This window comes from Hesperophylax consimilis, chromosome 8 (genome assembly GCF_061612785.1).
Source record: "Hesperophylax consimilis isolate HC1 chromosome 8, BYU_Hcon_1.0, whole genome shotgun sequence".
In the NCBI taxonomy this organism is placed as follows: Eukaryota; Metazoa; Arthropoda; class Insecta; order Trichoptera; family Limnephilidae; genus Hesperophylax; species Hesperophylax consimilis.
This window is the reverse complement of record NC_142843.1, coordinates 4876670-4899027: the sequence shown is the minus strand read 5'-3', so window position 1 is coordinate 4899027 and position 22358 is coordinate 4876670. Positions and strand designations below refer to the sequence as shown.

General features: G+C 34.6%; 2 protein-coding genes across 6 annotated transcripts in view; one reads left to right on the top strand and one right to left on the bottom strand.

The window, feature by feature from the left end:
* The window catches only part of stmA (Protein EFR3 homolog stmA), a 37331-nt gene extending 35804 nt beyond the window's left edge, over positions 1 to 1527 (bottom strand). For 2 of the 3 annotated variants that reach the window (XM_089634803.1, XM_089634804.1), the window contains exon 1: positions 1275 to 1527. In XM_089634803.1, coding sequence (XP_089490929.1) covers positions 1275 to 1359 — 85 coding nt within the window. In that variant the 5' untranslated portion in view covers positions 1360 to 1527. Of the gene's footprint in view, positions 1 to 630; positions 883 to 1274 lie in introns of those variants that run through there. The other variant, XM_089634806.1, reaches the window with a different exon arrangement.
* Positions 1528 to 3043: 1516 nt separating this feature from the next.
* On the top strand, positions 3044 to 21399 carry Ack (activated Cdc42 kinase). Of its 3 annotated transcripts, none has more exons than XM_089634802.1 (13): positions 3044 to 3338; positions 3537 to 3656; positions 4063 to 4322; positions 6940 to 7354; positions 7587 to 7788; positions 10062 to 10257; positions 11012 to 11137; positions 12658 to 12764; positions 14261 to 14512; positions 16218 to 16355; positions 16454 to 18035; positions 18287 to 18511; positions 19804 to 21399. In XM_089634802.1, exons 2-13 carry the CDS (start codon positions 3561 to 3563, stop codon positions 19898 to 19900), a joined length of 3696 nt encoding a protein of 1231 aa, XP_089490928.1. In that variant the 5' UTR covers positions 3044 to 3338; positions 3537 to 3560; the 3' UTR covers positions 19901 to 21399. The 3 variants fall into 3 exon arrangements, with proteins under 3 accessions (XP_089490928.1, XP_089490927.1, XP_089490926.1); XM_089634801.1 differs by having other exon boundaries at positions 12658 to 12827; positions 16251 to 16355; XM_089634800.1 differs by having other exon boundaries at positions 12658 to 12827.
* Positions 21400 to 22358: the final 959 nt, after the last annotated feature.

Sequence of the window (22358 nt, the reverse complement as noted above, 5' to 3'; positions counted from 1 at the left end):
AAAATGGGAAACATTAATCTCACCTTTTTTTAAATCTAGTATTATTCCAGGAAAATACAATAAAATGTTTTTTAGTTTGTGTTTTTACAATCTGAATTAACTACTGTTTTAGGTACAACTACATTGTTTTTGGTCATTTTTAACAGGGATTGGTTGGAGAAAACATAAACCTGGCAGTCAATAATTCTTCAATTGTACTGTAAATTGTACAATGCTCATTGTACAATACCAATTGTACAATACTAATTGTACAATACTAATTGTACAATACTAATTGTACAATACTCATAGTACAATACTAATTGTACAATATATACATAATAAGAGGTATATAGTAAAAAGTAGGTAAAGTTTTTACATACTCTGTATTATTTTGTGTAAATTATTATTTTTTAATATTAATTTTCATTAGATTTAACCATTGTGTGCTTAACACTAGTCACGAATCAAATGTATAACCAGCTGAACCTGTAAAATCTGTGAAGTTTCATCCACAAAAAAGGAATGCATATTAGGTACATGGTACCTACATGAATAACTAAAATGTATTTAATCATAATTACTCCTTAAACCCATCAAATATTTAAATCCTGGCCGAGAGAAATAGATAAACTGTTTATAATTACTTACCGAAAGACATTTTAAGTCTGTTAAGCCGTAGACAACAAGAAATGACTCAGACGAGAAACATCTTTTAGGAGGGCGATGTCACTGCTTTTGTGTTCACATTGTCTTTTACATTGGTAAGAATATTTTGGTGTGCCAAAGTCTGTTTTAATTAGTGAAAACCAACAAATAAACCCCTAAACACTACAAAAAACCACAAAAAATCAAAAGACGAATAAAAGATCTTCCAGATATGTCATATTTTTGACATTAACCTTTGCGTCAAAAGCCGCAGTGTACCATTCTTTTAATAATATACGGCTGTTGTGTTTAAAATTACCAGCAACGTTTAGCCGTTATATCATTATTGAAGCATTTTTTTAATTATGCATGATTATACTACGATTAATTATAAAAAACAATTCTCATATATTTTCTCAATTTTTTTGCAGTCTAACGAAAAATATTGCTTCAATTATAACGAAAACATATAATTCATTCCTTGGGTAGGTGCAATAAAATAATTATTTTTTTACACTGGCCACTGGCCACACTTATTTTCCGCGGCAACCCAAAAGAAAACGAAAATGTTAATCGATAAGAAAAGCAAATTTAATAAATTGCCTTAAACTCGAAGATTCTGTACGACATATTATATAAATACTTACATCCTGGATCTGTACACTTTTGCACAATAGCTTCAATGATGTCATGAGATTCATTTGAATCAAAACAACATATTACGAATGACATTTTTCGAAGAAACGACACTATTTTATAATAAAAACATTATCAATATCTAATTGAACACCGTTTGAGTTGTTGTATTTTGTTAGATTCGTTAAAAAGTATTGCAATAACTGTAATGTTCACTTGCTTCCTCTTTATATTTAACGTAAAAATATTTTCGTCGTGGTAATATTATTTTCAACTCCGAACCATTACGGGCACAATAGTTACCAACAAATTGTTATCGCATTGATACTGTATGACTAATAAATGTAGCAAAAACTGTAGTTTTAATTAATAACTGTCCTTCTAAAAATATAATGGGAAATCTAATTTATGAGTGTTTTGTATTCCAAGATACAGATGGCACATCAGTCAACATAATTTGGGGTAGAAATCTGCAAGAAAGTGTTGCTATGTAAAATGAGTAAGTAATCTGTTGTACTAAAGGTAAAATAATTTTTGTTATTTAAATGCATTTTGACAATCCCGGGCACTTGTTTATGTTATAAAGAAGCATCATTTTTGGGTGTTTGGACCTTCTCCAGTTTCGTATTTTATAAAGAAGCATCATTTTTGGGTGTTTGGACCTTCTCCAGTTTCGTGTCAACAAATTGTTATCGCATTGATACTGTATGACTAATAAATGTAGCAAAAACTGTAGTTTTAATTAATAATTGTCCTTCTAAAAATATAATGGGAAATCTAATTTATGAGTGTTTTGTATTCCAAGATACAGATGGCACATCAGTCAACATAATTTGGGGTAGAAATCTGCATGAAAGTGTTACTATGTAAAATGAGTAAGTAATCTGTTTTAAGTACTAAAGGTAAAATAATTTTTGTTATTTAAATGCTTTTTGAAAATCCCGGGCACTTGTTTATGTTATAAAGAAGCATCATTTTTGGGAGTTTGGACCTTCTCCAGTTTCGTGTTTACGCCAAAATACGAACGAAAGTACAAACAGCTTTGGCGAGTAACGATAAAATTCTATTTTTCGCGTGGGTATAGTAACAATAAAGTCCATTCTTTGCGAAATAATCAATTGAAAACATTTTTATTTATAAGTGTATGGTAAACTTGTTTTTATTTTTTTGTTTTATGCATTAAAATAGATTATTGATTAAATCAATCCCATCACGTGTTTAAAATATTGTAAGTTCTATAGTTTTATGTATTGGTAATTTTATTTTTAATTTATTTATTTCATTTTTTTATCCAGCAGGACTGGGAGAGTAGTATGATCTCAATATGTCATATTACGTGAAATATGAACAATTTTAAAATACATTAAATTATGATTTATATTCAGTTTAGCGACATGCTAAAATATTCACATTACTTATAATTTGGAATATGTGAGTTATTGCACACTGCTGCGTCAGTTTGAAAAGAGTATCATATAAAATTTTAGTAGTAGATTTTTTTCAAATGAAGTCGCTTTATGTTTTGAAATAAAAGGAAAGGTCGTCGTCATAATTCTCCTTAAAAGACATCGCCGAATCATGCAAAACAGCGTCGTTGTCTGTATCAGTCATCCGAGCGACTTTTTCATTTTTTTTTTCATCGTGTCGCAGGGTAATATTTCGATTTCGATTATAAAATTGTCGTGTTTGTGCTAATCGAGAGTGGTATATTTATGTGCGAATCTATCTACAATCTATGGTTTAATAAACACAGAAAAATAACAGAAGGCTTTGACGTTTTGTCGTGTTTTACAATAGTTTTTATTTATAATTCTTGTTTTTTATTGTTTTTAACATTGTTTTAACGATTTAAGTTTTATTTAACTATTAAAATTGTTATTATGACAACAATTGTTTAAAGATTTACTAAATGAGTTTCCATAATGGTCGTGAAAGTTACCTTGAAATTATATTTGAGATCACATTAAACAATTACTTGTTTAATTCTATTCGGGCGTGAGCTTATTGGATGCCGTGCAAACATTTACAAGGTATCGTGCTCGGTGCGATTGCGGCGAGCACTTTTTATTGCTAAGGTAAATCAAATTTGCATTTCTGAACATTAAGTCATTGTCTTACATAGTCTTCTCCCGTTTCTCTTTTCTTCGCATCTTCTCATCTTCTGTCTAAATTATTCAAAACAACTTCGAGCGAACTTAATTTGATGTTATTATAAAATAAAATGCATTTTTATATTACTCGGATTGGTTGTGGATAATATTTTTTGGTTTTAGGAAGTGTAGTCGAAATCTTCCAAAATGGTTGAAGACTACGCTGATACTGAGTGGCTGGCTGATTTGCTGAGGGATGTGCAGCTTGAGCAATTTTATTTGAGAATTCGCGATGAGTTGCAGGTTTGTTCCCGATTTTATATTTCTATGTTTAATATTGTAACCCGATCAATCCTTTTGGCTCTCTAGAATATATGACAATAATGTAGTATAAATTTAATGTTTATGTTCAAGAACCAGCACTGTAAATATACTCAAAAACCACTTGCAATGATAAAAATAATCAACAAATAACCACTCCAGTAGTGAGGAGTAATTCTGCCACCAAGAGCTACGTTGTAACCTTTCTGTGTGCGACATGCAGCATTTAAGAGAAAGAAGGAGAGATTACAACAGAGTAATCAACGCTAATATGACTCACATATGTTAATGTAGCTATTTTTTGTTCTTGAGAGCCCTTCTTCAATTTATTACATAAATTGATAAAACATTAAATAAATGATAACTGTATTTATTTATCTAAATACAGGTGTCTAGGCTCGCTCACTTTGATTATGTTCACCCGGATGATTTGGAAAAGATTGGTCTCAGTAAACCGGGCATTCGTAGATTAATGGACACGGTTAAGAAGAAAAAGATGAGCCAATGGAAGAAGAACATACTCAGTAAACTAATTGGCGGGGGTAAACAGAGCGCCAGCAGCGCAACTAGCGCCCCCAGCAAGCCTGTCCCCGTCACTAATGCTGGAAGTGTCAGTCTCACTTGTCTCATCATGGAGAAGGATATTACGTAAGTTCCTTTATAAGACTAATCATATTCAATGGAAACACAAAGCAATGTGTGACACAACTTCCACCCGTATTCATATCATGATTTATCGTCTTGTGCAGTGGCGGCCGGTGGTCAAAATATGTGGGGGTTCACCGGATTACAACATTAAGTCATAAAATAAATTAAATAAAGGTACATACCTATTTATAAAGAAGTTCTATTCTCTGTTCATTTTGTTTAGCAAAGACCTCTATCAATGCTTAACACTGATAGTGCGTTCAGTCTGTCCTGGCTCAACGTGTTAAAAGATTTTATTCTTTTTAACGTTGAGAAACATCTTTAGCTTTCAACTGAGGTCATTCCAAAGGTCACGAATGGTGCACAAAAGTTTTAGTAATTTCACAGTCTCGGGAAAGTTTTCTAATAAACAAGTACTATAAAAAAGTTGTAAAATTGATAAAGCGCCGTTAGCTTTTGAAAAATCGTCGCGGGCGTAAATTGCACAGAGTTTACCTTTTAGGTACTGAACTTTATTTAGGAAGTCATACGTTTTAAGCGTCACATTGAAATCATGTTCTGGGAAATTTGACCTGTATCGATTTTTATTAAATAGCTCATTATGGTGTTTACCTTAGGCACGGTAGCCTGAATCCAATTGCATTCTGATGTCAACTTTTCCTAAAACCTTTAAGCTCAAAACTTTTTGTAAATGTAAATGATAAGAATTATGTTTTTTGATTTTTTCAGAAAGGTGAGTTACATCAGTAACACCGCTGATTGTCCAAACTGAATCAACATCGTAAATTAAACACGTAAAACAAAATAAACTATTCAATTGATCACATGCACAGAGCTACAAGCTTTGTTATACATTGTTTTGTTAAATGATCGAATAAACTTCTTCGATCCAGATTTGCACTCTTATTTTATTATCAGTTCAGGTTTTAGGTGGACCGGCATTTTTTATTATCACTTTGTTTTCAAAACTCGACCTATTATTCTTAATGTATTCCATATTCAAACTCATTCTTAATTTATACGTTGAACAAACACAAAAGTAATCATAAATTAGTATAACATGCAATTGATATGCCTTATTAATAATTGATATACAAGATCGATATAACCTGCAATTAAACTTCAAAACTTTCTCAGAGTAAGAAAAGTTTTAAATTCAAGAGACAATGCCTGGCAACGGCGAGTACTGACTGAACTGATAATAAGTAATCTGACCATCACTCATCTCTTAATGACAAGTTTTATCCTGTATGCTTGTATCGAAGAAGCGTAACATTCGCTGAAAAATAGCAGATGGTAAATTGAAACAACGATATCGACAATAATATCAAACATACGCGTTTTAGTTTAACTTTCTACTGAATAAACCGTTCCTTCTGATGTGGTGGTAAAACTCCGAACGCCGTTCTTGATATGGTATTATTTGCAAAGAATAGTATGTAATGGTATGGACCCACGCTTTCGACTGTTCCACAGAATATGCGACAAAGCAGTTAAATTTTGGATCGCAATCGAAAACGAACTGCTACGAACATAGGCACAAGTCAAAGTCGGTCTGCAAGTTAAGCGCGCTTAATAAGTAGGTACCTTTTGAATGAGATATTATAACCGAACCGAGTTTCGTATTGTGATTAGCCATGTCGGAAATCTTGTTGGTTCTTGGTTGTTCGGCGCTCGGGAGCACATATTAGCTGGCCGCCACTGGTCTTGTGTTGACCTTATTATGTTAATGGTCCCTAGGTACATGTGAACTTTGTTGTGCAATCTTCTTAGGAAATACGAGGATTTAACCAATATGGTACATTCACGGATTTTCACCAAGGAGACTCTGATAGGGGATAAACGATTGTTTGGAGGACTAAATTTAAACGCATGAAGACCTGGAGAGAGATAGTAGGAGACTAGCAGGAGTGGTAGCGTTTCCCGAGGTTTCCAGGACTCTAAGGGGGTATTTCACTATGTCGGGCTAAATATCTGACTAGCTATCCGTTGGCTGGCTTTAAAGATCAGAATAACTTCGTTATTCAACGGCGACCGTTTCACCATTGTTTCGAGCTTCAGGATAGATAACACTCGAAATAGTCTGACAACATCGCAAAATGTTTGCAGTTACTCCATCTACTGCCACGGCTGTCATGCGTCACAGTCCTCACACCGCGAAGTGTGCATTTGTTTGGTTATGTTATGTTGATTATCAGGTCATTTTAGATAGATTCGTGTCATATTAATACATTGTTTCTTATTTTGAACACAATCAAATAATTCAGGATGGATCATACAAGCATTCAAATTCATTCAACAAAATTCGACTCACTTCTCAGCTGTCAAACTGTAGATCAAAGATGGCGTCAAAACTGAATGTTTTGACGCCATCTTTGATTTGAGGAATAGCACCTAACGTGAAGTTCGAGCACTGATTAGTCAAATCGAACTTTAACCCGAGCGTTAGCATTATTCAGATATAGTGAAAACGAAAAAATGACTAATCCGCGGATTAGTGCTTAGTCAGAACATAATCAGAGATAGTGAAATACCCCCTAAGGGTTGTAGCGGTAGATAAGGAAGAAGACTACTCGACGGACAACTATTTATGATCTAATATAAATATTGCTTTTAGGCTTGGTGATAAGTTGGGTGATGGATCCTTCGGAGTAGTTCGCAGAGGCGAATGGAAACGGAAGCCTGAATCTGCTGCGCTATCCGTAGCAGTGAAAGTCCTCAAGGCAGATGCTCTCACTCAGCCAGGAGTCTTTGACGACTTTGTAAGAGAAGTCCAAGCCATGCACTGCCTAGACCACCCACACCTTATTCGCTTGCATGGTGTAGTCTTCCAACCGCTGATGATGGTCTGTGAACTGGCACCCAAAGGGGCTCTCATTGATTGGCTCAGGGCGCAGAACGGAAGGGTCTCCTTGCACCTGATAAGTCGCTGGGCTGTACAAGTGGCTCAGGGAATGGCTTACCTAGAGCAGAAGAGGTTCCTTCACCGAGATCTTGCGTGCCGAAATGTTCTGCTGTCAACACTAGATATGGTAAATATTTATGTTTTCCAACACAATATTAAATGACATTAATTTATACACATTCTTCGTAATACACATCTAATATAAAATTGCTATGTTATCAGGGTTTATCTTTAAAATCATGCATTTTCAAATTTCAAGCTCAAGTTTGAAATATGATAAAAGGTAAAAATGTTTTTATTATGTGCAACGTAAAATGTTTTTTTTACTTTTAATATCTCTATTCTCTTCTCAATTTCAGGTAAAAATCGGTGATTTCGGCTTGATGAGAGTCTTGCCTGACTCTGACGACTGTTATGTAATGACTGAACATAAAAAAGTTCCGTTCCCATGGTGCGCCCCGGAATCATTACGATCCCGACAATTTTCCCACGCTTCTGATGTCTGGATGTACGCCGTCACTCTGTGGGAGATGCTGACCTTTGGGGAAGATCCCTGGATGGGTAAAGAACTCGTTACATACTCCTTGTGTTATCTCAACTTCTCTTTATTCTCTTGTCCCGGTAGAGTTGAAATTAAAACCATTTTAAAAGTTACCTTTAGGATTATATTTCTTCCTGTTTCAATCACAGCCGTAGATAATGACAACAGCACATACATACAATAATGTGGTTTTTATCTCTGCCATAAAAACTAATGCAAATACAGTAGAACCTCGTTAATTCGAAATCCACGGGACATCAAAAATCAAATTTCGAATTAACGAATTCCCACGTAATTCGAAATTTTATGAAAAAAAAAAAAAAAAAAAACGCCGAAAATCGATTTTCTCGGCCGCCTCTTCAAATCCAGGTGGTATTTTAGTTGTAAATTCGTATTAAAACCAATTATTTCTTTATTTTCGCGGCCGATTACCATAGCGGCGGGCCCTTTAAATTCAGATATTCGCAATAAATTCGTAAAAATGCTATATATTTACGCGTAAATCGAGATTTCGCTGCCGATTTCGGTCGCGGCCTAACCTTTAAATTAAGATATTCGTAAAAATACTATATATTTCCGCGTAAATCGAGAATTCGCTGTAATTTTCCGTCGCGGCCGGCCCTTTATTTCAAATATCTGAATTTAAATTCGTAAAAATACGATATATTTCCGCGTAAAACGGGAATTCGCGGCCGTATTCCGTCGCGGCCGGCTCTTTAAATTCAGATATTCGTAATAAATTCCCAAAAATACGATATATTTCCTTGTAAATCGAGAATGCGCAGCCGATTTCCGTCGCGGCCGACCCTTTAAATTCAGATATTTGATGTAAATTCGTAAAAATATGAAATATTTCCGCGTAAATCGAATTTTATCGGCAGTTTTTCGTCGCGGCCGGCCTTTTAAGTTTCGATATTTGAAGTAAATTCGTAAAAATATATCATATTTCGGCGTGAATCGAAATTTTTCGGCTGATTTTCGTCGCGCCGTATTTTTTAACTCGGATATTCGAAGTAAAGTTAGTAAAAATACTATATATTTCCGCGTAAATAGAAATTTTGCGTCCGATTTCCGTCGCGGCGGGCCCTTTAAAATTCAGATATTCTAAATAAATTCGTAAAAATACAATACATTTACGCGTAAAACGAAATTTCGCGGCCGAGTTTCGTCGCGGCCGACCCTTTAAATTCAGATATTTGGTGTAAACTCGTAAAACTACGACATATATCCGCGTAAAACGTATTTTCTCGGCCCTTCAAACTCGGATATTCGAAATAAATTTGAAAAAGTTCTACATTCCAGTGTAAATCGATTCAGATTTACAAAATAATAATACCAATTAGGACGATGTATAACCACGTAAAAATACATTTTTCGGCGTTTTACCGCCACGGCTGACTTTTAGATACAGATTTACGAAATATTATGATTTATTTTTGCAAAAATCAATTTTTTTCGAATTACACGAACAAATTTTCGTGCGCGGACAAAAATAAATTTCGTATTACGAATTAACGAATTTCGAATTAAAAAAAATCTTGTATGAAAAAAATTTTCAGCGGAAATTTTTTTGGCGAAAATTTCGAATTACGCGTTTTTTCGAATTATCGGGGTTCGAATTAACGGGGTTCTACTGTAATTGTAGAAGATTCCTGTAAAATATGATTTAAGATTTTCACGGCCAAAAGTGTTTTTGTTATTTGTTTTTGGGGTGTTATGCCGTGTTGCGCTAAAGAAGGAGTTAGCGCAACACGGCATAACACCCCAAAAACAAATAACAAAAAAGATTCCTGTATTTCTACATTTATTTCGTAGCCTAGATTAATATTAGATTTCTTTAATTTTCTGCAAGGCCTATTCTATTGGTTTTGTCAATAATATAAAACAATAGCTATTTGGCACTAGCATCCTGTTTGTGGTTTTAAAATCAGGTGGCGTTCATAATTGAATGTGCCATGCCAAATTACTTAATCATCTTTTTCTTTAATGTATTCATGATCTTATATTTTATAATGTATAGGTACATTTAAGATAAGTATTATTTATTCAGAATATGTGTCATATTGTTTTACTGTGAATACATAATAAGTATGTATTTTATACATAGCAATTCAATTTATGTTTGTTCTGAGACTTGAGATCAATAGAATCGCATGATGCTATCGGTTTTTCCCAACTTAATTAATATTATGTCTCTTTTATGATTGTCAATGATGAGTTTGAAAGATATGTTACATTACTTTTCCTGTTGTTAAAATAAATCTTTCCAATACTGTTATATTAATTATTTCAGGTTTAAATGGATCTGCGATTCTTCGCCTCATACTGCGCGAGGGTCAGCGCCTCTCTCTGCCCGATGCTTGCCCCCCCGACCTGTACCTGCTGATGATGCAGTGTTGGGACGTGACTCCCAAAGAAAGGCCTTCGTTTGCAGCCATCCTGCAGTACCTGACCACCACCAGACTGGTGTCTGTCACCGCAAACCAAAAGTAATTTCAATTAATTCTTCTTCTCCTTTCACATGGTGCTTTATTATCAACCTTGAATATGTTATAATCACTCGAGCAATGGAGATTTCCCGGTGTTTAGATTTCGATTCGGCCATTCGATAAAGCTATTGAATACTATATTATATTATTACTAGTTGACACCTGGCGTTGCTCGTGGTGTTGAATGGTTTGGAGTAAAGTTTTGAAGTTGTGAATTGGCTGAAAACTAGGTGTATTTTTAAGATGAAAATAATGTTATTGTAAAAAAATTAACCAAGTTAGGTATTTGTTTACTTCCTCAAGCGTCTCCGGTATCATACATTCTCTTGACACGCCTTTCTTCCATCATCACAAATGCTTAATTTTACCGTGCATAAGCACTTGATTCACTTTATCGTGCCATATCTTCCTCAGGCATCCCCGACTTTTTCCACCATTCACTTCATGTAGTATACAATATATACATAAATATATGAAATAAACATTGTTTATGTTAAAAACTTCATTATATTGATTTTTTTTTTTACTCCGTATCTCATTTCAATGCAGAGATAATGCGTTTAGTCCTCATCAGGCGTCCCCGACTCCTTTTACCATTCAAATCACTCTCTAAACACTCCTGACACTAATAAGAACAAATCTAGAAATTTTCATTGAAATTAGATGAATGGTATAGGAACGCATACCGGATAAACAAAGAAGCATTCATATTTATATGTGTACTGATTATTTATTTTATTTTTATTTATTTTAGATATACTGAAGAAGGAAAGCTGTCCGCAGATGCCGGTGACTGCATCATCATAATCGATGGAAGATCAGAACTTTATTGGTGGAAAGGACAAAATCAGAGAACATTTGATATTGGACTCTTCCCAAAGTGAGTAATTTTAAAATTTATTTGTGAACTAACTTGTCTGTAACTGTTGTCCGTCTTCTTTAAACTTCATTTTACCTTAAATAATGAGTTGTATGTATCATTCCTTATTATATCATTGCAAAAGTGTTAAATTTTCCTGCTTTTTATAGTCTTGTTGACTTGCCATTTTTTCTTCGTGATTAGTGATGGGTAAATTCCCAAAAATTTGTTTTGGGAATTCTGAAACAAGGAATATTGTGGGAATTTTCATCTGAATGGGGAAATCTCTATTAGTTTTGCATCCTATAAAGAAATTTCATGTCATTTACAAATGTATCATATTAAATAAACCATGCTGAGGACAAAATTTTTAGAATTTTTGGAAAAATACCGAATGGTACCAAAGATATAAGCCGTAAAAATGTTGATGTCAAGGTAGATACAGTGACTGGCACAGCAATACTGCAGCACTGCCATTCGAATTATGTCTTGTGTGACGTCACAGGACACGATTGTGTACGTTTAACCCAAGTTCACTTATGTTATGAAAGCTCAAACTTTGACATTTTTTGAGATATGGAAAAAATAATTGTACCTACAGCCATTATTGACTCTTTAAATATAATGCATTTTCATCAAAAAAGACAACCTTATTCAGAATAATTTTCTTCATATTTCAGTACTTCTTAGTTTGTCAATTGTCAGGTGAATTGTCGCATTGACCTTCTTCCTTTTATTTCCTGCTTATGTATTTAGCATGTATCTTTTTATACACACAATTCTTTATTTTATGTGTCAAAATTATTTAAAACTAGCTGAGGTGTATGCGGCGTTGCTCGACTTTTCTCTACTTTCAATAAATACAATATCCATGTATTGTATATATAAACCTTCCTGAAGAAATTCTCTAAATGGGAGTGAAAACACTATCAAACTCCGTTGCATAGTTTAGAAGAATAAGCGCACGAACAGACAGACGTGGATAGTGACATTGTTTTATACTATTTAGAGATACCAATGTATTGTCACGATTACGAATTTACTAAAAGTTCATCAGGAAACGGCCTGTAATCTCGTTTTAGTTCATTATCATCTGGGATGTTCCTGAACGTTCCAGACTATTCCAGAATGTTCCGGGATGTTCTGGAATGTTGTGGAATGCTCTCGAATACTCTTGGATGTTCTAGACTGTTCTAGAAGTTTCTAGAGGGTGAAAATTCCAGCCCTTATATCATTAAAAGCACTCCCTTCAGGTAAAAACGCGAAGTTTCTTCATGGATAGAGGATAGAGGGCTACCCCACCATATAACTACCTTGCTCGTAGCGGGACTCGTTTCTGAATTTTAGCAGCATGCACATTGTACACTTACTTTTATAATATAAATATATATATATTGATTCTCATTCAAACGTGATTGTAACTCATTGTTTTCGTTTTGTTTTTGGCAGCTGTAATGTTCGTCTTACCAAATAATGTGTGTAACATGTACTTGTCATTTGTGGTTTGTATGTATTCATTTCATTATGTGTTCTCCTTTTAGGTCTATAGTTGATTCGGCAGGACGCAAACAACAGCAGGATATTAGCCGACCGGTGAAGAACTCCTTTGTTCACACAGGCCACGGGTCTCCGTTTGGAAAATCGTGGGGTAATCCAGGATTTTTGGAAGAATCGTATCTAAAAGATCCTTCTTTAGTACCCAAAAATGATGGTATGTTAACGTAAAATACTGTCAAAATTGTTAATTTATTATATTTATATATTTTATCGTCACTGGAGTAAAAAGTTAATATTTTTTATTGATGTATTTTATGACTATTTTATGTATTTTCATACCATCAAACATGGGTAGAGAAAAAGTTTTTCTATATTTTTGTATCTTTGTATCTTTGTTCACTTGCTGTTCATTCACTGAAATATTAACCCACACACATAATTATCTTTTTTATATTGTTTGTTAACCATTCAGTAGAAATCTAAAACACAATATATTTAACCTAATTGACTTAATCTAGCATGTGCATAAATATTTGATCTTGGATCTCGAAACATCTGTGTAAACATGAAGCTCCACTTTTTTACTCACAAGATGACAAGAATGTTTTTGTAATTTTTAACAACGGTACAAACAAACTATGTACATAAATACATAATAATATACGGGTGTTAATTGTGCATACTTTATTTTTTTTATTTTATTTTATTTCTTTTTATTTAGGAAGCAAACAGTCGTACAGTAAAAAAATTATAACAATAAACATTCATATGTTCTAGACCAATTAAGTTCCATTGAGTTAAATGTTGATTTAGTATTTTTTACCTACACAACATATTAAATGGCAAAAAAATAAACATAATAAAGAAATACATAAAATTAAAAACAAATAGAAAAAATGTCTTTGTCTGATTACTAAAACCATTTTATACCAGATGCTATAAATTAATTAATTTTAGAGGCCTATTGAATTTGACCATCCCATAATGGAAGTTATACTCCCCAATCCTTTTACCCCAACAAATTCATAAAAAGAGAATGCCAGAATGTCTCACGGTATCACACTAAAAATATCCTTTCCGTAGTTCTAAATTGAAGTCTCTTAATGCTTTTCTCTCTCTCCCTATTTTAATCACTAACCGAAGCAGAATAATAATCTCTCAGCAAAATGTCACGTATTGACTGTTCCAAACTCACAGGTTTCAAATCACTATCTTCAGTGGAGCAAAATCAGATAATATAAAATTACGGTGAAAGAAACATCTACATAATAATTACACACTAGTAAAAAAAAGCCAGTTCTCACTTATAGTGATATTTTTGGGGGTATTATGCTGTGTTGCATTACCTCCTTCTTTAGCCAATGTTTCGTAGTGACACTGCAATGCTGTCCGAAATGTTGGCTAAAGAAAGAGGGTAGCGCAACACGGCATAATACCCCAAAAACAAATCACTATAATACTTTTGGCCGTGAAAATCTAAAATCATACCTGACAGTTCTCACGTATACAAAAATTAAAAATATGTTTTTACTCTCCTGAAATATTGTGATTTGTCAATGATACCTTTTTGGCTTGTGACAGTTGATATAAACAATTGGCTATAAAGTTATTTGAATTTTATAACCAAATTTTATATTTTTTATTTAGGTGGATCTTGTCCATCCAGCCCATCGTCCCGCACCCTGCGACCTTCCGTAAGCCTCAAGAAGAGGTCTCCTGAGGCGGTTCAGCCCCCCTCCCTCCGGAGGGGCAACACGGGGAGCAAACAGTTCAACTACAACAAGCTGACCAACGATAGCACTCTCAGCCCCACGCACTCCTCCTTGACCAACAATTCCAAACAGTCCATCAAGAGGAATAAGCCAGATAGGCCACCGCAGCCCAAGATTACCCAAAATGGTAAGTTATTTCGCCTACTTAAGAGGAATATACAAGCCAAAAGTATATCTATTCCTAGTCCAAGTTGTTTTGCAGAAATTCACATGTGACAAAGTCATCAAATGCCCATTCGGTGCAATTTTTTTTTGGACAGATTGGTTGCTGTTTCTAAGGATGGGTTGTTTCGGAGAACTTGAACAATTCTTCAAATTTCAAAGTTAATTTTCAAGTTCTGTGAAAGATATTTTTAAGTTCTGTTTTTATTTCAGTTCTGTCAAGCAACTAGCCTATAATGATATAATAACAGAATTTGAATAGGACTTTCACAGAACCCGTAAATGAACGTTGAAATTTGATGAATTGTTCAAATTCTCCGAAACAACCCGTCTTTAGTCCGTTTCAGCTTTTGAATAAATTGTGATCAGCAGAAAGGGACAACTATCATGTTGTTTAGCTTGTCAGCTTATTACAATGTGATAGAATTGGCGCTTAACAGGAACCTTTCAAATATGAAAAAAACAAAATTTTGTCAATCATTGGGACAGTAAAAAAATTGTTACCAAATACATGTAAGCTTGTCGTCCCACAGAGATCGACATAAACCGAATGATGCAAGACCCTGCGCACAAAATTAAGTTCACTGTAGTAAACGGTAAGGTAACGGTCTGCAGCACAGTTCAGTGTGGAACTTTTCTGCGCAGGGTCTTACAGCATTTCGTTAATCTCCTTTGCTTACCGACTTGTGGGACGACGGGCTTAAATGTATTTACTAGTGATTTGCAGCCAAACAAAATGGTTTCTACAAATAATTTAAAATGAATATACGTATATTCTAATCTTATTCGGTGAGGTAATTGAGAATGTCCGAAATTGAATTATACTATTTTAAGTATGTTAACCCGTCATATCCCGGGACCGCATATGTGAGTGCGGCACATTATCTACGAATTAAAAAAAAAAAAAAAATTATGTGCGATTTTGACCCTTATGTATAAGGAATTTGTATGAAGAACAAGGTCACAATCGCTTGGGCTATTCTCGTTCTTTACGCAGCAAATACCGGAATGACTTCTAGCTTTTCAGATTTTTTAAAAAGAATTTTTCTGTGGAACGCCAACGAAATATTTGCCGCGTTTTTAGTGTCAAAGCGTCTTCTTTCATTATTTTTGATATAAATTGATTGTGGAAATAATAGATTTGAAATATCATCAGAAAGATAGTTTTATCTACATTATTTTGATGTAATTTTTATAATATTTCACCCAAGAAAAGTGATGAAAATTAACTTCGTAAGAAATGTAAAAAATTTTACGTCATAATGAATAATTATATTTTTAGCATTATTTATTTACAGGTTTCTTGTACAAAATAATATTATTAGTAACAACAGTTGTATAAACTACCGAAATCTGGAAGAATTGTTATCATATACTTATAAAATGCGACACAAAAAAAATTTAAGTGGACACTTGACGTTTGATTTTGGAATTTGAGCCTTTGGAAATTGAGCTTGGAATTTCCTGGGACACCACAGGTTAAGTTATCAATTGTGGCTGGTCAAAATACCTATATGAAAATTTGACTCTCGTTTATTTTCATTCTGTATCATGCGTATTTATCGAATAAGGATATTTCAATTTAAACCAGTTTTTGATCTTTGATTTAATTGCACAAATGATGTTTGCACATATCACCCAAGTTCACATTAAATTTATTGCCTTTCCAGCAAACGAGGGTGTACTGATAGATTTCTTCACAGATGATGATAAACCTTCCAGTTCACAATCCCACCATGGCGCTCTGCCTCCCGGAGTACATATCCTGGATTCTATACTCGATCAACCCATCGACGTGCCTCAAGATGGTTTGTAAACACAATCATTACTTGTCATAAAATAATGTTATCACTGATTAAATCCATTTATGTCTGATATTTTACTATTTAAATTATAATTATTTCAGGGTTTGAAGCTCAGAGTACAAGCTGGGATGATCAACCTTCTAGCTCTTATGATTCTACATCTAGAACAGAGCCTCCTCCGTATCAACAGCCTCCGAGCTACGCAAACACATCCCACTACCACTCCACCTTGGACAGCTCTTTCGAACAACCCCCCATAACACCCTCTCCTACTCCGCAATCTCATTACGGAAGCAGAAATAATACATACAGTGTTAAGGAGTTGCAACACTATACTGCAAGTTTATATGGGACTAAACAATCCGTCGCAAACGAACAGGATCCATTTGATACATCTAATTTTGCACCGAGTCATTCACCAGCACAAGTTTTACAAGATTATAGTGCTATCAATGAATTCCAACAGAATTCTTTATCTGGTTCAAGAGCCAGTATGGTGCTGGAAAATCCATACTCAAAATATGCTTCCACAGCCCAAGTGGCTAACGAAACATCACATAACAATTCTGTCGGATTTGAAAATAATTTTACATCCATGACTGAATCTACAATCATCTCAGAAAAGCAAGTAACCAATGACAATATTGCTAGTAAAATTGAATCTCTTACGTTGAATCATTCTCCTGTTAAAATAGATCAAAAGTTCATACAAGAACTAGAAAAAAATTTAGGAAAAAAAGAAGCAACTGCGAATAGTAACGTTAATGAACAATCACACTATGAATCTAAAAATAATAGTTCTATTCCTTGTATTCGTCCCCCGCCCCCGTCCAATAAGCTCTCTAATAAATATCAGGCCCTTGAAACATTAAGGGAAACTGCGATAATGAGACGAAATACTCAAACTCTACAAAACACTAATAATATGTGTTCTAGCGAATCTTCGCCGCAAAACAATACATACAGATATAGTACAAATACACTTCCATCCAATATGAGCTCAAGCTGCAGCAGCGTTGGGCAAGATTCAGCTAATGTCATGAATCATTCTTCCAATTCTTCCAACGGTGAAACTAAAGGAAACTGGAAGGAAGAATATCAATATTCAAATAACAGTCAGCCGTCAACTTCAGTAACAAAGACCATGCATGTATTGAGTACTGAATACGGCGACTACGGCTCAACCGCTGCTAATTCCCAAGACAATAATATAAGGACTAATCATACCTTCACTGTGATGTCCAACAGACCTCCTTCCATGATTCAAAATCAGACAACTCTGAGTGAATTTAAATCAAATAGGAATAATACTCTCCCTCGACCGGTGACTGAATCAGCGTATTCAACGTACGATAGAACTGTAGAAAATGGCAGACGGAACTCTCTTATGAATCAATATGCATCTCAACCTGTTTATAATGAGATTAACGACCATTACAGTATATACAGTAGCACTGCCGAAGCGCAGCCTGCATATACTGGGACATATCACTTGTACAGTAATGATGCCCCCGGATTTGTGGAAGTTAGTTCTGCTCCCCGGGTTTATGATGAGGTGTTTGAAGGCATGTACGGGACCACTTTAGGAACTGGAGTCGTACTGCGGCCACACCGACCAGCTCCACCTTCCCCCTTAGAACTGATGCAGAGTAACCCCCAACCTGTTTACCAAGAGATAGATGCGTAAGTTAAATATATGTATACCTACATGATAGAAACAGATTTGAAATTACTGTCAATGTTACATTATTATTGCATTTTTGCTACAAGCAGTGACATTACAGTAGCTGCCGTTTTCATAGAAAAAGATATTATATCAATCCATAATTGTTTTTATTTTGGCTATATACTACACATGTACAAACTGATAAAATGTAAATGGTCGATTTCCTGAAAATGAATATAAATAAAATGATATAATTCTTCTCTTCCAGTGGTCCTCAATCAATGCAGCAGTTAGAACGCAAGCTGGGTGTTGCGGGCATGGGGGGAGTGTTGCCCATTACCGAGGAGACCATTCGGCGGCTGCAGAGTCTGATGGGGGCGGCAGGGACGGGAGTGGGGGACGGCGGCCGGGCTGACTGCGTGGCCGCTCTTAGCGCCGCGCAGGGGAACATACCGCTTGCGCTCAAGAATCTGAAGCTCACGCAGCTGGTGAAGTGAGGGATTTACTTTTAAACCTTAATATGAATGGTTTTGAAGTGTTAGCCAAACCAAAATGCCACGATTTTATACACGGTGTTCGAAAACTCATCAGGAGACTTCTTCATCATCTACTCCCTTTTATCCTTTTCGGATTGGAGATTTTTTTTTTTTTTTTTTTTACAGTAATACCGCACAAGAGTCCCAACTGCTCCCGTCTGGAGCCAGTGAGACTATGGCATCCCCAATTGGGGTATGTTGTGAGGCTGAGGGTATTGGGGAGGGGAGGGAGATGGGGAAGAGGAAGGTGGGGAAGTACCTGGCTATTCAGATCTGGTCACCAAACACGGCTAAAGCCATTTCAAGCAACGTTTCAATTCTGAATGGTGGTCTTACACCAGGGCGATACTGAGAGTATCTTCCACTCTGATGGAGATCCAACACTTTGACAATATGTATTTGCTTTTGATTAAAAAAATAATTCAAAACAGGACAAGACGCAGAAAATAACAAGATAACGGTCGCAACTAGGAATCGAACCCAGGATCTCTGGTCTTACCGAACAGCATCTTAACAACACGACCATTGGGACCTGTTATTAAACGTCATATTTGTCGATTTCATTTCAAATTCAGAATGAACAATATCATCTGGCAATTAATTTTTCCCATATTTTTAACAGCTTCATTTATGATCACAAATAATCTAATAAATTGGTTTGTAACCTAGATAGTGTCTCTGATAAAAATTAATTCTTTATTATTTAGTTTAGTTAAGTAATTTGGCCATGAATCAATTTTTTTTTTATGAATATTTAGAATCATAACGTTAAACGCGACGCTCATTATATTCTGCGTATTCATAGATGGCGCATTCATAAAAATTATTGCTTTACAATTTTAAGAAAAATTATTTGTTTGCACCCGTACACTCGCAATATGAATATAAATAAAAAGTTTTGTTCGTTTAAAAACTCAATGCTTTCGAGAAAGGCATACAAATACAATATTGTGTCGATGATTCAATCCAATATTGTATTTTGTATGCCTTTCTTGAAAGAATTGAGTTTTTTTACGAACAAAACTATTTATTCATATTCGTATTGCGAATGTTCGGGCACAAACAAAACAATGTCTTAATATTGTAAAGCAATACCAAGCAAAAAGCATATTTTAATCAAATAAATGAATTAACGCCATCTATGAACGCGTAGAATATAACGAGCGTTGCATTTAACCTTATGTGTAAATTTAACAGTTTTAACTTTGAATAAATTAGACTTGTTCATAAAGTTTGTCCTTCATTGCAGGCTCGGAGTGGCTTCCAAGGAGCAGTGTGAATCTGCTCTGCATGCCACCAACTGGAATGTAGAACTAGCCGCTTCATCTCTACTAGATAGTCGATAACTGTGATTTCAGTATTAATAATGTTACATAATCTAATTATTAATTAAGGCAACTATTATGACAGCATTATCTACTGTTTGAGAAACTAGTACAACGAAAATATTTTCAAATTAATTTTGCCCAATCCGATATAGGAAAACGTTATTTTACCATGCCCACTATGACTGAAGTTCTGGTGTTGTGATTCTGTAGAACGAAAACTACCATTTTATCAGCTGAATTTTATGAAAATTTGCTACTTATTTTAGTAAAATGAAAGTATTTTATTACTGCTCTACGATTTTTGTACACCACTACTACTTAGAATGTTGGTTAAACTGAAATTATGTATTTATTTTCTTAATTTAGAATCACTGTGACAATATCCAGTGTGACTTTACTTGATGTCAAATAATGGAGGCATTATTTTTATTCCGCAACCTTTCAAACTGGTACACTGTTTTAATCCCTTTTCAGAACTGGTTATGCTTGGTGCAAAGGTCTGTACTGTTAAGGTAAGGACATACTGGGCCCACGTTCGCAACGTGTGCATTACTATGTTCCCAGGCCAACCTGCACACTTGTCCTACACACGCAACGCAAATTTTAATTGTGGTATAGCAATATTCAATGGATTTTGCATTATAAATCATTTAGTTGTTTATATTTCTGTATGAAATCTATTAGTTGTTTATCTCCAATTTTAACAACAAAACGAACAACATATGCCAGTAAACATCAAATACCATAGTAAACATAACCTTAAAGGTCAAATAAACTCGTTTGAAGGCCTGCCAACGCGATATTTCTTTCATACGTCCTACACCGATCTGGACAGCGCAGATCGGCGTGGGACGTGTAGGATTGCGTTGCATGTGACCAGTGTGTTTCTGAAGCATCTATTTTTGTTAAAAATAATATGTTATCCAGATATCTTAATGTGTTGCGTACATTGGCCCAGTGTGTCCTTACCTTAAATCTTAGGATTGTGGATGTTAAGAGAATGGAACTTATTTTCTCTCTCTCTCTCTCTCTCTCTCTCTCTCTCTCAAACTAGTTCATTTACATCACATCTTGATATTGGATGCCTAACAAAGATATTTTATCTTAGTATACACATAGAAGATTAGATAAATTAATAAGTGAGAACTTGTGATACTTTTAATTTGACTCACAATATCAACAAGCAATAAAGCAATTCAAAAGGCATATTTTTTATACTATTGATCTGTTGTAGATATGTAGTTCTTTCTTGTGGGAGTATTTGTGGTTTTTATTATTAACAAGACTGCTTAACGATGAATGTTTTGTCATCAACACACCTGCCTGCACAAGTGCACTTGAACTTTATTGAGCTTGTATCACCGAATTGAGCTAGTGAAATTCTGTAAAATTGATTTATGTAACTCCACACAGATATTTGAGTTAGTGCTCGCCAAATAAAAATATTGATCATCGAGTTCAAAACTGTAACAAGGTTTTAACTAAATTACATATCTCGGTATCGTTGCTGCAAATCCGTCATCACAAAAATACGTCATCCTGAAAACCATTTAACGGCAACAATATTCTTACATTAATCAGATCCGACGTTATGCTTACAATGCATGTTAGAAAAGCAGAAATAGTATCACTGCATACCTACTTGTACTATATGTGTAAAATCATCCCCAGTTTTATTTCTGTCCTGCAAAAACTACAAATACATAAAATGACTGAAGGGGGTGACAGATTACGCTGTAAGTTCTGGTGATATTTGAAAATTATGCAGGTCAGAACAGTTGTATGGGATCTGTCAAAGTGACAGATCCTATACAAAGAAATGATATTCCGCGGCAGTCCCTCAACTGATCTGCCCCCCTCTCATGAGGAAGATTATAGCATTGTGTGTCACCCCAACACATAATACGTATATGCTATGCCCAAATTATGCGCGCATAATATAACGTAAGGTCTTTATCCAGAGATTTTTTCACACTAGCGATTTGCGGTTTTGAATGGTGATTACTGAATTTTAAGATGATTACTTTTTTATTTTTGAATTTGTTTCGGCTTTGAACTACTCATTAACAATACATGTACATATTGAACAATTTTCTAATTTATAAAATGAATAATGAATAATTTGATAATGAATAATGATACAAATCTGTGTGTGATAATAGTGGAATCTTTTTTAATAATAGTTATCATGCTGTTTTTTCGCACACAGAAATAATGTGTTTGAATCGCATTGTATGACATTAGTTAGTAAATATTCATAAAGTGTAGATAGTACTACATTGTCATTATTTGTTGTTAACGCTTCTTTTTGAAGACATATTATTTAATCTTCTTTTCACCCAACGACAACCATTTTCATATTATACATACTTATTTTTATCGACATAATATTTAATCTCTATTATTTCATCTAAGCAGTAACCATTTTATAGTTATGCTTATTTTTATTCTATTGACCCAAGCGTTTTCAAGTCCC

Bases quoted from the DNA above. Each gene is read 5' to 3' on its own strand.
- Ack (XM_089634800.1), top strand. From the start codon at position 3,561: ATGGTTGAAGACTACGCTGATACTGAGTGGCTGGCTGATTTGCTGAGG. The intron at 10,258-11,011 runs GTAATTTCAATT...TATTTATTTTAG, and splicing joins TCTGTCACCGCAAACCAAAA to ATATACTGAAGAAGGAAAGC. The intron at 18,512-19,803 runs GTGAGGGATTTA...CCTTCATTGCAG, and splicing joins AAGCTCACGCAGCTGGTGAA to GCTCGGAGTGGCTTCCAAGG.